The sequence below is a fragment of the Equus caballus genome, chromosome 23, assembly GCF_041296265.1.
Source record: "Equus caballus isolate H_3958 breed thoroughbred chromosome 23, TB-T2T, whole genome shotgun sequence".
NCBI classification, from domain to species: Eukaryota; Metazoa; Chordata; class Mammalia; order Perissodactyla; family Equidae; genus Equus; species Equus caballus.
Genome location: NC_091706.1, coordinates 17,480,165 through 17,492,666, shown reverse-complemented (window position 1 = coordinate 17,492,666; position 12,502 = coordinate 17,480,165). Strand labels below are relative to the sequence as shown.

Here is a 12,502-nt window from a genome sequence, read left to right as displayed (position 1 = left end):
AAAAAGTGGAAACACCCCAAATGTTCATCAACTGATCAATGTATAAACAAAATGTGGTATATCTGTCAAATGGAATATTACCTCCCATAAAAAGAAATTAAGTACTGATACACGCTACAACATGAACAAACGTTGAAAACATTATGCTAAGTGAAAGAAGCCAGATACAAAAGGCCACATATTGTATGATTCCATTTATATAAAATGTCTGGAATTGACAAATCTATAGAGAAAGTAGATTAGTGCTAACCTAGGGCTGGGGGAATGAGAAGATTGAAGGGAGAAGGCTGAGGGGAACAGAGTTTCTTTTTAGAGTGATGAAAATGTTCTAAAATTTATTATGGTGATAGATGCACAACATTGGGCATACAGTAAAATCTACTGAATTGTACACTTTTAATGGGTGAATTTTATGGTATGTGCATTATGTCTCAATAAAGCATTTTTTTTTTAAAAGAAAGTTTATAGGAGCTTTATTTATAGTTGCTAAAACTGAGAAACAAATAAGATGTCCAAGGTAAATGGATAAAGCAACTGTGCTACATCCACAGTTATTATTATTCAGTGCTAAAGAGAGATGAGCTATTAGGGCATGAAAGAACATGGAGGAAACTTAAATGCATATCATTAAGTGAAAGAAGCCAATCTGAAAAAGCTGCACACTGTCTGATTCCAACTATGTGAGTGACATTCTGGAAAAGGCAAAACTCTGGAGATGGTAAAAAAGATCAGTGGTTGCCAGGGGTTAGGGGTTTGAGCAGTTGTCACCCACAGTGTCTGTCCCTTCTCTGATATCTTACTGAGATCGCTTGGCAGTTCCCAGATGTGCCGGGGCCTCTCCTGTGTAGTCACTCTTGACCTGCGCAGTGCTTTTCCCTAAAACCGCAGCTCATGGTTCAAGGACAGAGACATGACTTACAGGTACTTGTGTTTCCTGGTTTCCAGCAGTAAATATTTACTAAATGAAACTTGGCTCAGGCTGCCTATCAAGGCGAAGAGGAAGTGGCGCCTCCCAGCAGGTTTTGTCCTCCAGGCAGGGTACCTGTTCCTGCATAATTGAGAGGAAACTCCGGGGTCTGGCCCCGTGGCACAGCAGTTAAGTTCTGCTTCTCAGTGGCCCAGGGTTCGCTGGTTCGGATCCTGGGTGCACCATGCCGTGGTAGGCGTCGCACGTATAAAGTAGAGGAAGATGGGCATGGATGTTAGCTCAGGGCCAGTCTTCCTCAGAAAAATGAGGAGGATTGGCAGTAGTTAGCTCAGGGCTAATCTTCCTCAAAAAAGAAAAAAGAAAGGACACTCCACCAGAGTGAAGGCTGTCTCACCCTTTCACAGAGATCAGGTGATAGTGCTGGGCTGTGGGTGTCAGAGCAAGGGCATCACAGCTTAAGAAAGACGTGAGAAGTTAGGAGACCCGTCAGAGGACAGCTGTCATGAAGATAAGGAGTTTGGAAAAGAAGATGTAGGAAGAGGGGAGGGAAGTACTGGGATTATTTAAACCTGACAAGAGGAGCCTGAAAAAAGCGTGACAGGTGGTTGATTTTTGAACATATGTAGGGTGATCATACAGACCAGAGCTTCTCAGCCTTTTTCGTGGCAAGGCGCTCTTAGGAAGAGATCACACTTACAAGGCCCAGGGCAGGATCTCATCTTGTGCAGCCTCATCCGAGTCCCTGGGTCCCATCTGCCACTCGAGAGCTGAGGGATCAACAACTTAGCATAATGTAACCTATCCCGGCCTTTGGGGAGTATATGGACTGAATGTTTGTGTCCCCCCAGTTCATATGTTGGAACCTAATCCCAATGTGATGGCATTAGGAGATGGGGCCTTTGGGAGGTGGTTCGGTGATGAGGGTGGAGCCTCATGAGAGGATTAGTGTCCTCATACAAGAGACCTCACAGAGCTCCCTCACCCTCTTTTTCCACCACGTGAGGTTGCAGGGAGAAGGCAACTGTCTGTGAACCTGGAAGTGAGCCTGGCCAGACACTGAATCTGCTGGTGTCTTGATCTTGGACTTCCCAGCCTCCAGAACTGTGAGAAATAAATGTCTGTGGTTTAAGCCTCCCAGTCTGTGGTGTTTTGTCACAGCAGCCTGCACTGACTAAGGGATGTGTCCACCTGGAGAGGGCGGGAACGGTCTGTATTTTAGGAAGAGTAAGAAAAAGTGGGCTCAAAATAAAAAAGGAAAGATTGAAGTAAAAAGAGAAAACGTTTTATTCCAGGATTTGGAAATACTGGACTGGTTTATCAAAGGATGTGTGTGTGTGTGTGGGTGTGTATGTGTGAGTGTGTGTGTATGTGTAGCATGTGCTGAGTCTTTATCCAGTTTAAGCTTCACTAACTTCAGAAAAATAAGTGCTAAAGACTTACCCCCTAGATCATTGGGAGGTTATTTACATTTATCTTATAAATATATTTATTTAGTTAGTTTTCTGAATGTTGAATAATGAATTATTCATTTTAATTATTTGACTTAGCCTCTTGAAGATGGTAAAGTCTAACTGAAACAAAAACCTAAAATTTACTGTTTTCACAAAACTAACTAAGTGTAGAAGAACACTAAGTTCCAAATCTGGGTTTGTGTAAGGCAAAAACATTCTATAGGGAAGATGGATTTGAGGCCATATATGATCCTGTGTGTAAATGTCGGGGTATAAGCATAAGTTCCAGGCAGCCTTTCACTTTCAAGGCAGGAGAATGGTGAGACCCACGTCTAGTTCTCCAAACAGTAAAGGGGGACCCAGGTAATATCTGGGTTACAAATAAGAAAAGCAGAAAATTTCAATAAGGCAAACATATGATATGATGAAAAGGTGGAGTTGGAAAATAGGATGACAGGTAGTGCAGAGGGACCTAGAAGGCCCAGGAGGGGTGGACAGATGTGCTGGGCTGGTGGGTGGGGGAGGGGCTGTGGGCACACCCTCTTCATGTCCCCTCCCCCACCCTCAGAAACCCTTTGTGACTCTTCTGTGTTCTGTGATGCAGGCCTGGGACTATAGGCAAGCACTGGCACTCTCAGAGCTCAGTTGCTTCAGGCAGCCTTGCGATTCAGACAATGGAGTTCAGCCATTGGAATGTTCTCTCATTTCTGAATAGCCCTATTGAGCTGTGTCTGAGCGTCTGCTCAGCATTCTTAGATACTGACCCCAACCTCACCTTCCTGTGTGGGTTGTGGTTGCTCCTTCTGTTCCTGTGCTACCTGGTGGGGATTCCATCTTTACCAACCTTCTGGAAAACCAAAGATTTCCAAAAGGTAAGGGAACCTGGGCAAGACCCCAACAGTGATTCTTTATTGTTGTTTCCTTTTCCATTCCCACATTTTAAAATGAGTTTAGCTGACTCAGAGAGACACCTGAGAAGTCTGAGTAGAGGATGGAACTGCATCCTTCTAGGGGAACAGGCCGGGCAGGCCTAGGGGTTCAGCTGGGACTGTTTCCATTCAAAGCTCACAGACCACTTGGGTGTGGTGGAGGATTACAAGATAAAATCCCAAACTCGGTGATTCTGTAGTCCTGGATTGGGTTACTTAGAGAGTTTGGGATCTCTGCAGGAGAAGGGAGTCCCCAGCACTTGATCATGAGTCACATTCCCATGGCAGGTGTCACTTGACCAAGACTTCCTGCATGTCAGCAGATCAGGGAAGCAGGGCCGAGCCTCTGAAAGCCTCTGAGCAGAGACTGGAGCCCAAGCTCTGTCGAGGACACAGGGTCTATCTGAGGGAGCACAGACGTGGCTGCTGGCCTCAGAGTCTTTGCCCTCCTTGAGCAGGGGACTGCTGACTGAGAATATCAAGTGTGGACCTCATAGAAAAAAGTCTCTTTGAGCTTTTCAAGGAAGGAAAAATTGAAAATATTTTATCATCTTTAAAAATTAATAAAAGGAAAGAATACAAAGTTTTATTAATTAAAATAGAGAGTCATATTATTCTTGGATAATGAGTATCTGAGTTTCCTGGAAAGGAGAGCAAGAGAAATGAGTCCCAGCCCCTGATTCTTTTCTTTCTGTTCTCAGGGTCAGAGCACAGCCAAGAGGAGAAGGAAAGGTGGAACATTGGGAGGTAAGGTTCTGCCTATTCCACCTGAGCTCTCCAAGGGTGACCCTTTCTGTCCTTTCCATGAGGTCCCAGGTCCATCATCTCTGAGGATGTCAGTTGCTAGCCACAGTGCCTGTCAGAAAACAGAGCCCTCAGAGGAGAGGCTCATGGGAAGGCAGTCAGAACCCCAGACACTTCTCAGATTCCTGCTCTGCCCACCTCTGGGCATGAAGCAGTGATGGACCTGGACAAGGGGTGTTGCCCAATAGGTGTCCATGTGAGATGATGAGAGTCAGAGCTTCTGTCTCCTGAGCTTGTGAAAGTACTTTGACTTTCCGGATTATCAGGTTCCTCTTTGAGGTAACCATTAACCTGTGTTTCTCACATGGTGGTTTTGAGCATCACATGGGATAATGTATGTGAAAGTACTTTATAAATGAAGCAACATACACCTATGAACCTTGTTAATATCATTGACCATTTGACCTCATCTACTGATTTTTGGGGCTTTCAGAGCCTAATGTCCCAAAGGTCTCCCATAAAGGGACTCCTGTCTAACACCTATGCTTCTACCTTCATTATATACAACCCACTCTCCTGGTTTTCCAGGTTGGAGACATTACAAGAGAGAAAGAGAGGAGAAAAGGAAGCTGCTTTCTATTCTGAAAAGGTGACTAGTCTTTCCCCTTCTTTCCTGATCCCTCTTTAGCATGTTCTGTGCAATTCCAGGGATTCAGTACAGCCTGCCCTAGTCATGCGAGGGGGTTGCCATAGGAACAGGTATGTGAATGAAGGCTTTGGGGTGAGGGCTGTTGAGTGTATTGTGAAGTCATGGATGTGGGGCAATGTGAAGGGGCAGCAGGCTTCAGGTGGCCCCTCCCCCACCAGGCCAGCAGGTCCTCCTTTCTTTCTTCTGGTCCTGGCTGCAGCTTTGTACCTCCTGTCTCCCACAGCCCCTCGGGCCAGCATCATGATACCATCAGCTTTCGTCAACTGCTCTGTCCAGACCCCTCCTGTGAAGTGTGTAATAACACAACTGTGGAGGTCAATCAGCTGCTGTTCCTGGAGGACCTGGAAGATGATACCCTCTCTGTGTCCTCTTTGGCTTCCACAGCTTCTGTGACTGAGTCATCATTCACTCTGTCCTCTGCCTTCTGAGCAGTCCCTTCAGGAGACCTAATACTAGCCTCTCAGCCTGAGCCTTCCCCACCACCCCCCTCCATTGTCTCACCTAACCCAATGACCCCCTTAGCTGACTTTCTTTCACCATCACCAATGGGTCACTCTCTGCCACCAGAACCTTTTCCTCCCTTGGATTCAAAATTTCCAGGGGACCATTCCCCACCCCAACCCCTTGCCTTTCCCCCTCTCCCACCACATGACACTCAGTGGATCCTGTTCTCCAACCAGAGGCCACTTTGTCCATGCATACCATCTTCTCTCTTGATCCCCCTCTTTCCCCAGATGTCAACCTCTTATCAAATTTGTCCCAGACAATGAATCCCACTGATGTATCAGCTTGTCATGATGCTTCATCAAGCCTGTCTGTTTCACCACCACCAGACCATCCTTTAACCATGACTCAATCTAAAATCAATTTCCAACTTACTGAGGGCTGTTCTGGAGAACTCATCTCCAGATAGCCCTGGTGGGTTGTCCACTTGTGTCCCAACAATCAGAGGTACTGACTGTTCAAGTCTGTCTGCTTCAGAGTTCTCCTCACGGCAAACTCATGCCAAAGACTTGTTCCCTTCCACCTTGGCACTAGACGATCTCAATGAAGAGTTTTTTTCCCCTCCATTCTTCAGAGGCCTCTTCTCAGGGAAACCCTGCAGCCAACCTTGTAGAGCCTGGAAACCTCTTGTTTTGCAGCACTGATGTGCTGGCACTCCTGGAGGGACAAGTCCAACAGAGAAGTGATTTCCTAACGTTGAAGGAAAAGGAAAAGAAAAAGGGTTCTTTTCCAAAACGACTTAGGGGACACTACCAACTAAATACTTCAGGGGAAATGTTGGAGTCAATTGCTGATAAGCATGACTCAGCAGTCTCCCTTCCTTTTTGAAGCAGCAAAGGGATGGCAAAGGAGCTGCATGTGAACCAGCAGCCCCCATATCCTATGACCTCAGAGGACCATTTACAGCAGAAACATGTCCAGCTCTTCTGGGGTCTCCCATCTCTGCACAGTGAGTCCTTGGCCCCTGCTGCCCATGTTTCAGGTGACTGTTCCTCAATCTTCATTTTCAATAGAATCTTTAATTTCTCCATGGACCAAGAAACCCCAGTATGCTCCCATCCTCTACCTTTGTCCTTGCCTGAGATCCAGCCTCAAGCCTTGCCTCAAACCCTGCCCCAGTCCAAGCCCCTACCTCTCAGTCAAGTCCAGTCCCAGGCCCACCTTCAATCCCCACTCCCAATCCTACCATCTGGTCCTCTACCTGGGACCCAGACCTGTGGAGTGTGTTTCCATATACCCCAGAATGAATCAGAGTCTCTCATCTCATCTGAAATTCAACAACTGGAGTGGAACATGTTGCAGGAGCAACAGGAAAGTTTGTTGGGTTCATCCTTTGTGGTCCAAAGATCTCAGGAAGACTTTTGTCCTTCAGCTCCAAACTCTCTTTACCACCAGGCCTCCCAGGCCCATGTTTCCATCTCCACCCTTCCTGGAGAGTTTCCTCTCAGCGTTGAGCTTCAGAAGAAACTAGAGCATCATCTTCAAAAGAGGCTCATCCAACACCACGGGGGCCTGCCCCGCAGGATCCATGAGTCTCTGTCACTGATGATGCCTCCGAGAGATTTCTCACACACAGCTGATTTGGAGAGCAACCATGGACTCTCATGGGTCTCTGTGAATAAAAATCTGAATGTTGGATTGAGCCAACCTGGAAGCTTCCATGAGAGGGGCTCAGAAATGCTTCAGCTAGAGAAGGATGTGGGGAAGGATCAGGGACATAGCTCACATAATGGCCCAAAATCTCATCTGTTGAGTGATCCAGAGAGCTCTTCAGATAACGATCTGGGCTATGAATCTGAGAAAAACCTAAATAGTCACATGGCAAGTCTGTCGGAAAAAAAATTCAAGGGCCTCAGGGGGCAGTCTAGGTCAGAAACAACTTGAAAGTGTCCTGAAAGTACATTTGGGCAAGAAGTTTGAGGAAATCAGTGAGGGTCGGCTCCCTGGGACTGTGCATAGTTCATGGCATGCTGTCAAGCAGACACTGCTGCTTTCTGTGAAATCTCACACCCAAGTAACACGGAGAAGTATGCCACCATTAGTGGGTGAGGACTCCTCCCTGAATACCTTCCAGGACCTTTCCTTCATTGATTCCACTGCACAACAGGTGCTGGAAGCCCATATTAAAAAGTTTCGTATGAGGATGGAGTGGGGCCTTCCCCGCAGGGTCCTTGAATCCATAGAGATCTTTAACGTGAAAGATGCAGCATCCCAGTCCTTGTCCCATTCCCACCTTCCCTCCTCAACCAACCTGATTCCTGAGGTGGACTCCAAATCTGTGGGCTTCGAGCTCCTTAGAGGAAGCTCTAATTCTCCTCATGGAGAAGAAGTGGGAACAACAAATTCAGCTCCTGTCCTGGATCATCTGCGCCCTGCCACCTCACCTGTGGGCAAGGAAGGACAGGGGACTCTGAGACAATCACTCTCTGGTGTTAACCACGAGCTTGCAGAGGATGTTCAGAGAAGTAAGGGTGCCAGACAGACTCTTCTGCCTGTCACACACGGCATCACAGGCAAAAAAAGTCAGAGACAGACTCAACTAGGCAAGAGATGCCCCCCAAGCCTGCCTGCAAAGCAACTGGGGACAGACATGAGCCAAAGGATAAGAGTGTGATTTCCAGGGATGGAGTAGAAATGCAACAGGGCAAAAAGACGGAGAAGTCAGAAACTATCTCTGTGCTCAATGTGTCCAGGGAGATATTCATGGCCGAGGAGCTCAATGCTTTTCAATCAAAAACTGCTGACATCTTGACCACCAGCAAGCTGGGAAGCCCCCAAAAGGCAAATGTGAATGAGAGTAAAGTAGAAACTACTGTGACCGCTGAAAACCCCCCACCCAAAGACCAGTTCCCCAAGATCCTAAATCATTAAACCTTAAAGAACAGTTACTTGGTGAGTTAAAGTTTAAACCAGAGAGGAGGGAGCAGAGCCAGGTCCAAGGCCAACCCACTGACAGGTCCCTTGCCTCAGAGAACTTGATTACAAGGCCTCACTGACTCATGCCCAGGGTGTCTACAGTGGGGACATGGGAGCTTCCCAGGTGCTGCATGTCCATTTGGAGGACAGAGGAATCAGCATGGAGCAGCAGCAGGAGCCTTGAGGACCTAAGCATGTCTTAGGGAGGTGCCAGGATAAGAATTTCCCACCAACTGCAAAGAGAGTGGCCTTCTGGGCCCCAAAGCAGAAGAGCTTGGTGGAGGGGATGCAGGGTTGGGACATCCCAACCTAGAACAAAGAGTTCCCTACTCAGGACATGGCATTAGAGGAGAAGCCTGGGAGCAAGTCTTCTCAGACCCCATCACAGAAGGGAAGGCCTCCTCCTGAAAACCTTTTCAGAAAAAAAAGAATCACTTTTTGCAATGGCTTCATCTCAGGATAAAATGCAAAAGGCAAGAGAGTTCCAGGAAATGGGTAGCTGCATTTCATCTGTACAGAGCAGAGGCATAGTTAAAAGTAAAGCTGCTTTAACTGGGATGACTGAAGCTGAGATCATGACAAACGGTGGCTGTAGCATGTGATAGATATATCACCTGCCCTCAAGAGCCCCGTCCCTCCCCAAGGAAGTTTGGGAAAATTCAGCAGAAGGCAGAAATGCAGGCCCAGGCAAAGCCCATCCAGGGACATCCTTTCTACTACAGGGCTCCCTCCTGTGAACTGACAAACACCAAGCCCTGCTACCAAGAAGCTGTCTTTGCTGGCAAGAGCTATCCTAGAAGTATGAGACAGACCAGAGACGAGGACAGACATGCCCAGATAAGTTGCAGCATTTAAGGATAAGTGATTGTGTCAGAAGCATCCCTCATCTGTGCCCCGGAGAGAGCCTGTGCCCCATCCAAGCCCCACCTGAGGCATCAAGCTGGCCAGGGGCCTCTAGCTGCTCTCACCACAGCACAAGACAGAATGCTTCTCCAGATTTCCCACAGAGGAAAATTTCCCATCCAAAAATAATTCCTTCCTTGAAGAGAATATTGATTCTCCCCAATAAATGTCTAATAGTAGTGGTGTCTTTTCCATGTACTGTCTTGAGGGCTTGAGTTTTGGATAACTCATGGCTTGTGCTTAGGGAAAGGAACAAGTTAGTTCAGCTCTTACTAATTGGTTCCTTTGGTGTCTAAAAAGTGACCCACCCCCTGGAGCTCTTTTTGTTGATCTTTTATAGATACATAAATAGATATTGGCCTTGTGCCATCTCAGCTCCCGAACCACCACATGAGGCTTGGCCTCAGAACATGCTCAGAAGCCTTGCGGGGTGGGGATGTGCCTGCTGAACACAGGCCCCATTTGCTGTGCCCACTCAATGGAATTCCACAGAGATGAACACAGTAACAAACGGAGTAACAATATTGATGTGTTAAGTCTCCACCTTGCACTGGCTGCCTGGCCTTGCACAAGTAACCTAAGTCTCACATCTTACCTATTATGTGTGGAGATACTAATATGTACTAATAGGGTTGGCCCTGAGAACTGAAATGAACAAGAGCTTTGAACAGTGCTAAGGTCTATTGTTCAGGAAGGGGCTGGGGGCCCTGATGCAGTTACCACATGGACCTTGCCAGCCCCCACAGAGCACAATGCCTTGGAAGTGCCTGCACAGGTCAGAAGGACAGTGAGGCGTCAAGATGGGAATCCATACACTAAATCAACAAGTCATCATCTCTGATTCTCTGCAGGACAAGCAACTAGAAGAAGGATGCTCACAGTCTGCTGGTGGTTGTTCTCAGAGGAGCCAACAACAGCTTTAACTCCCCCTCGGACCCGTCAGTGAGTCTAATAGTAATGGTTCCTGGGAACCCCAGGTAAAGCCCCATCAAGGCATTAATGTCAGTGGACAGAGACAGTAGAGGCAGAACTGTTCGTTACGCCCTGCAAGACCCAGGACGGCAGGACACAAGGCTCTCTAGGAGACAGGATGGCAGGCTTTTTATAGGACAGAATATATCAGGCAACTGCCTTCAGGTGCAGGTATTGATACAGTCATGCACGTATTGAGGGCCCACTATGTGTCCAGGTTCTGTGTTAATCAGGAACTGTAACCATGTTTATCTTAGTAAGGGGTGGAAGAGAATCCTTTTTGTGACTGTTTCCCTTACTAGAAAGTATTATTTAGCAAATCAAAAGATATAGAAAAGTAGAAGGAAGAACTTTATAGACTTCCACCTTCAAACACTTACTGTTAATGTTTTGATGCATCTCTTTTCAGATTTTGCTATGCCTATTTTTACATTGCTTAAATACATGCTTTAAAAGAAAAACACACTATCATAAACAGTTTTGTTATTATAAACTTTCATAAATAACATTTTTAATGATATCTTATTCAGTGGTAGAATATTAAACTCTAGTTTTTGTTAACATTTGGGTAGTTCCTAAGTTTTTGAAATTTTAATATTTTGCTCTCCATGTTTGATCATAATTGTACTTGCTTATAAATGGCCCTATTCCGAATAGCATAAAGCTTTTCCTAAATGTCTGATTAACCCAGGGTTCTGCCCTGGGCCGACTGGCTCGTCTCTTTCTCCAGTCTCCTTACATGAGTTATCCACTCACATGATTAGCTATTTTAGTGCTAGATTCTTCCTGAATTTCAAGCCAATGAAACCAATTGCTTACTAAACATCCTCAAGGTACAATCTTCCAAACCTAACCCATTGTCTTCCTCTGCCCCCAACCTTCTTTTCCTCTTATATTCCCAGTATCAATTAGTAGCACCTGGACTCCCAAGCAAGCAACACAAGAGCCATCCTATACTCCTTCTTCTTCATTTTCCCCAGAGCTAGTCAGCTACTAGGTGATGAAATGGAAAAATATGCTGGGCAGAGAAATCCTAGGGTTCTCATAGTCCATTCCATTCCTGCCAAATAAACTGTAAGATCCTTTAGGTCATGAGCTGTATTGTTGAAATTAATTTTTAATCATATCAGTAATATATGTTCACATTATGTGAGTCAAAATTAAAACATTTCCATTAAGAACAAATATCCCATTCCACATGAAATTTTTAATTTATTTACTTACTTGCTATTTATATCAATACAGACTCTTGATTTCCTACTTCATTCCTTCAGCTTGTTCTATTGATATTTATTTTGGCACCCAAATTGTCACAGATTGAGCTAGTTACTTCAATTTGCTTTCTGTGTGCTTCTGATTTCTAGCATTTCTTACTTTCTGACACAATAGGGTGTTTCAAGCTCTTCACATATCTTTCCTTGCATCAGCTCTGGGTTTAACCCTTTCTCTAAGTAGCCCTGATTCCTTTAATGGAGAATGGTATTTAGAAGCCAAGGTCAGGGTGCTAGATGTGCTCATTATTATTAGGATGTTGCTGCTTCTAGGCTCTCTCAGTGGACAGAGCTAGGAAGTATGTATATGTAGAGATATACACACACATACAGTCACACATTTAATCTTAATTCTTTCTCTACACAGCTGTATGTTGAAAATCCTCCAGTTGTACTCCAACACTGCAGGGTTCATTCTCGTTTTCTCCCTTTTTATGTTTGTAATTTCTTTTTCCAACAGTGAGAAATCTGGTTCCATGATCCTTAATGTATTTACATGAACAGTCTGGATGTAAGCAATTTCTCATTGCCACCACCGTCCCCTCCATGTATGGCTGTCCCCTTCTACCACTTGTGCTTAGACATCAATGTGCCGGCAGCTGTGTTAGGTAGACACCAACACCTGCACCAGGCAACCAGTCTATGCCAAGCCCCTCTCCACCCTGCTTGGACTCCGACACTCTGCTCTGGGACATTGCAACACCTCTCTCACTGCCCCTTCCATCCCCCTTTTGTGTGGATGCCTATTATTCTTGGCTCACCTAAGGGCTGTAAGAATGAATTATTCAGGAAGAGAAAAGAAAGAGAAATATTATACCCATCCCCCTGCTTTACTGAGGAATAATTTACATGCAAAAAACTGCACTATTTAAAGCGTACAATGAGTTTTGATAATGAAATCATCACAATTAAGATAATAAATATATTCATTTTGAGTTCTTTGAAATTAAACTTTTTATTTTGAGGTAAGTGTACATTCACACACAGTTGTAAGAAATAGTAGAGAGATCTCATGTATACTTTATCATTTCCCTCAATCATATCTTACAAAATTATACTATAATACCACAACTAAGATATTGACAGTGATATAGTTGAGACACAGAACATTTCTATCACCACAAGTATCCCTCATGTTGCCATTTTATAGACACACTCACTTTCTTCCTGCCCCT

At 45.4% G+C, this 12,502-nt stretch overlaps 2 protein-coding genes across 2 annotated transcripts; both read left to right on the top strand.

Annotated features, from left to right (window-relative positions):
• The first annotated feature begins 3,022 nt into the window (after positions 1-3,022).
• Positions 3,023-9,260, top strand: LOC111770243 (spermatogenesis-associated protein 31D1-like). The gene is made up of 4 exons (XM_070248487.1): positions 3,023-3,251; positions 4,010-4,055; positions 4,641-4,701; positions 4,985-9,260. The coding sequence occupies exons 1-4, from the start codon at positions 3,054-3,056 to the stop codon at positions 5,187-5,189; spliced, it is 510 nt and encodes a 169-aa protein (XP_070104588.1). The 5' UTR covers positions 3,023-3,053; the 3' UTR covers positions 5,190-9,260.
• On the top strand, positions 5,809-7,879 carry LOC106782482 (spermatogenesis-associated protein 31D1-like). The gene is given in 2 exon segments (XM_070248485.1): positions 5,809-7,107; positions 7,109-7,879. Coding segments are annotated over 2 exon segments (2,070 nt in total).
• Positions 9,261-12,502: the final 3,242 nt, after the last annotated feature.

Excerpts from the sequence above, each read along its gene's own strand:
- LOC111770243 (XM_070248487.1), top strand. The coding sequence starts at position 3,054 with ATGGAGTTCAGCCATTGGAATGTTCTCTCATTTCTGAATAGCCCTATT. Across the intron at positions 3,252-4,009 it reads AAACCAAAGATTTCCAAAAG|GGTCAGAGCACAGCCAAGAG; the intron begins GTAAGGGAACCT and ends TTCTGTTCTCAG. Across the intron at positions 4,056-4,640 it reads GAAAGGTGGAACATTGGGAG|GTTGGAGACATTACAAGAGA; the intron begins GTAAGGTTCTGC and ends CTGGTTTTCCAG.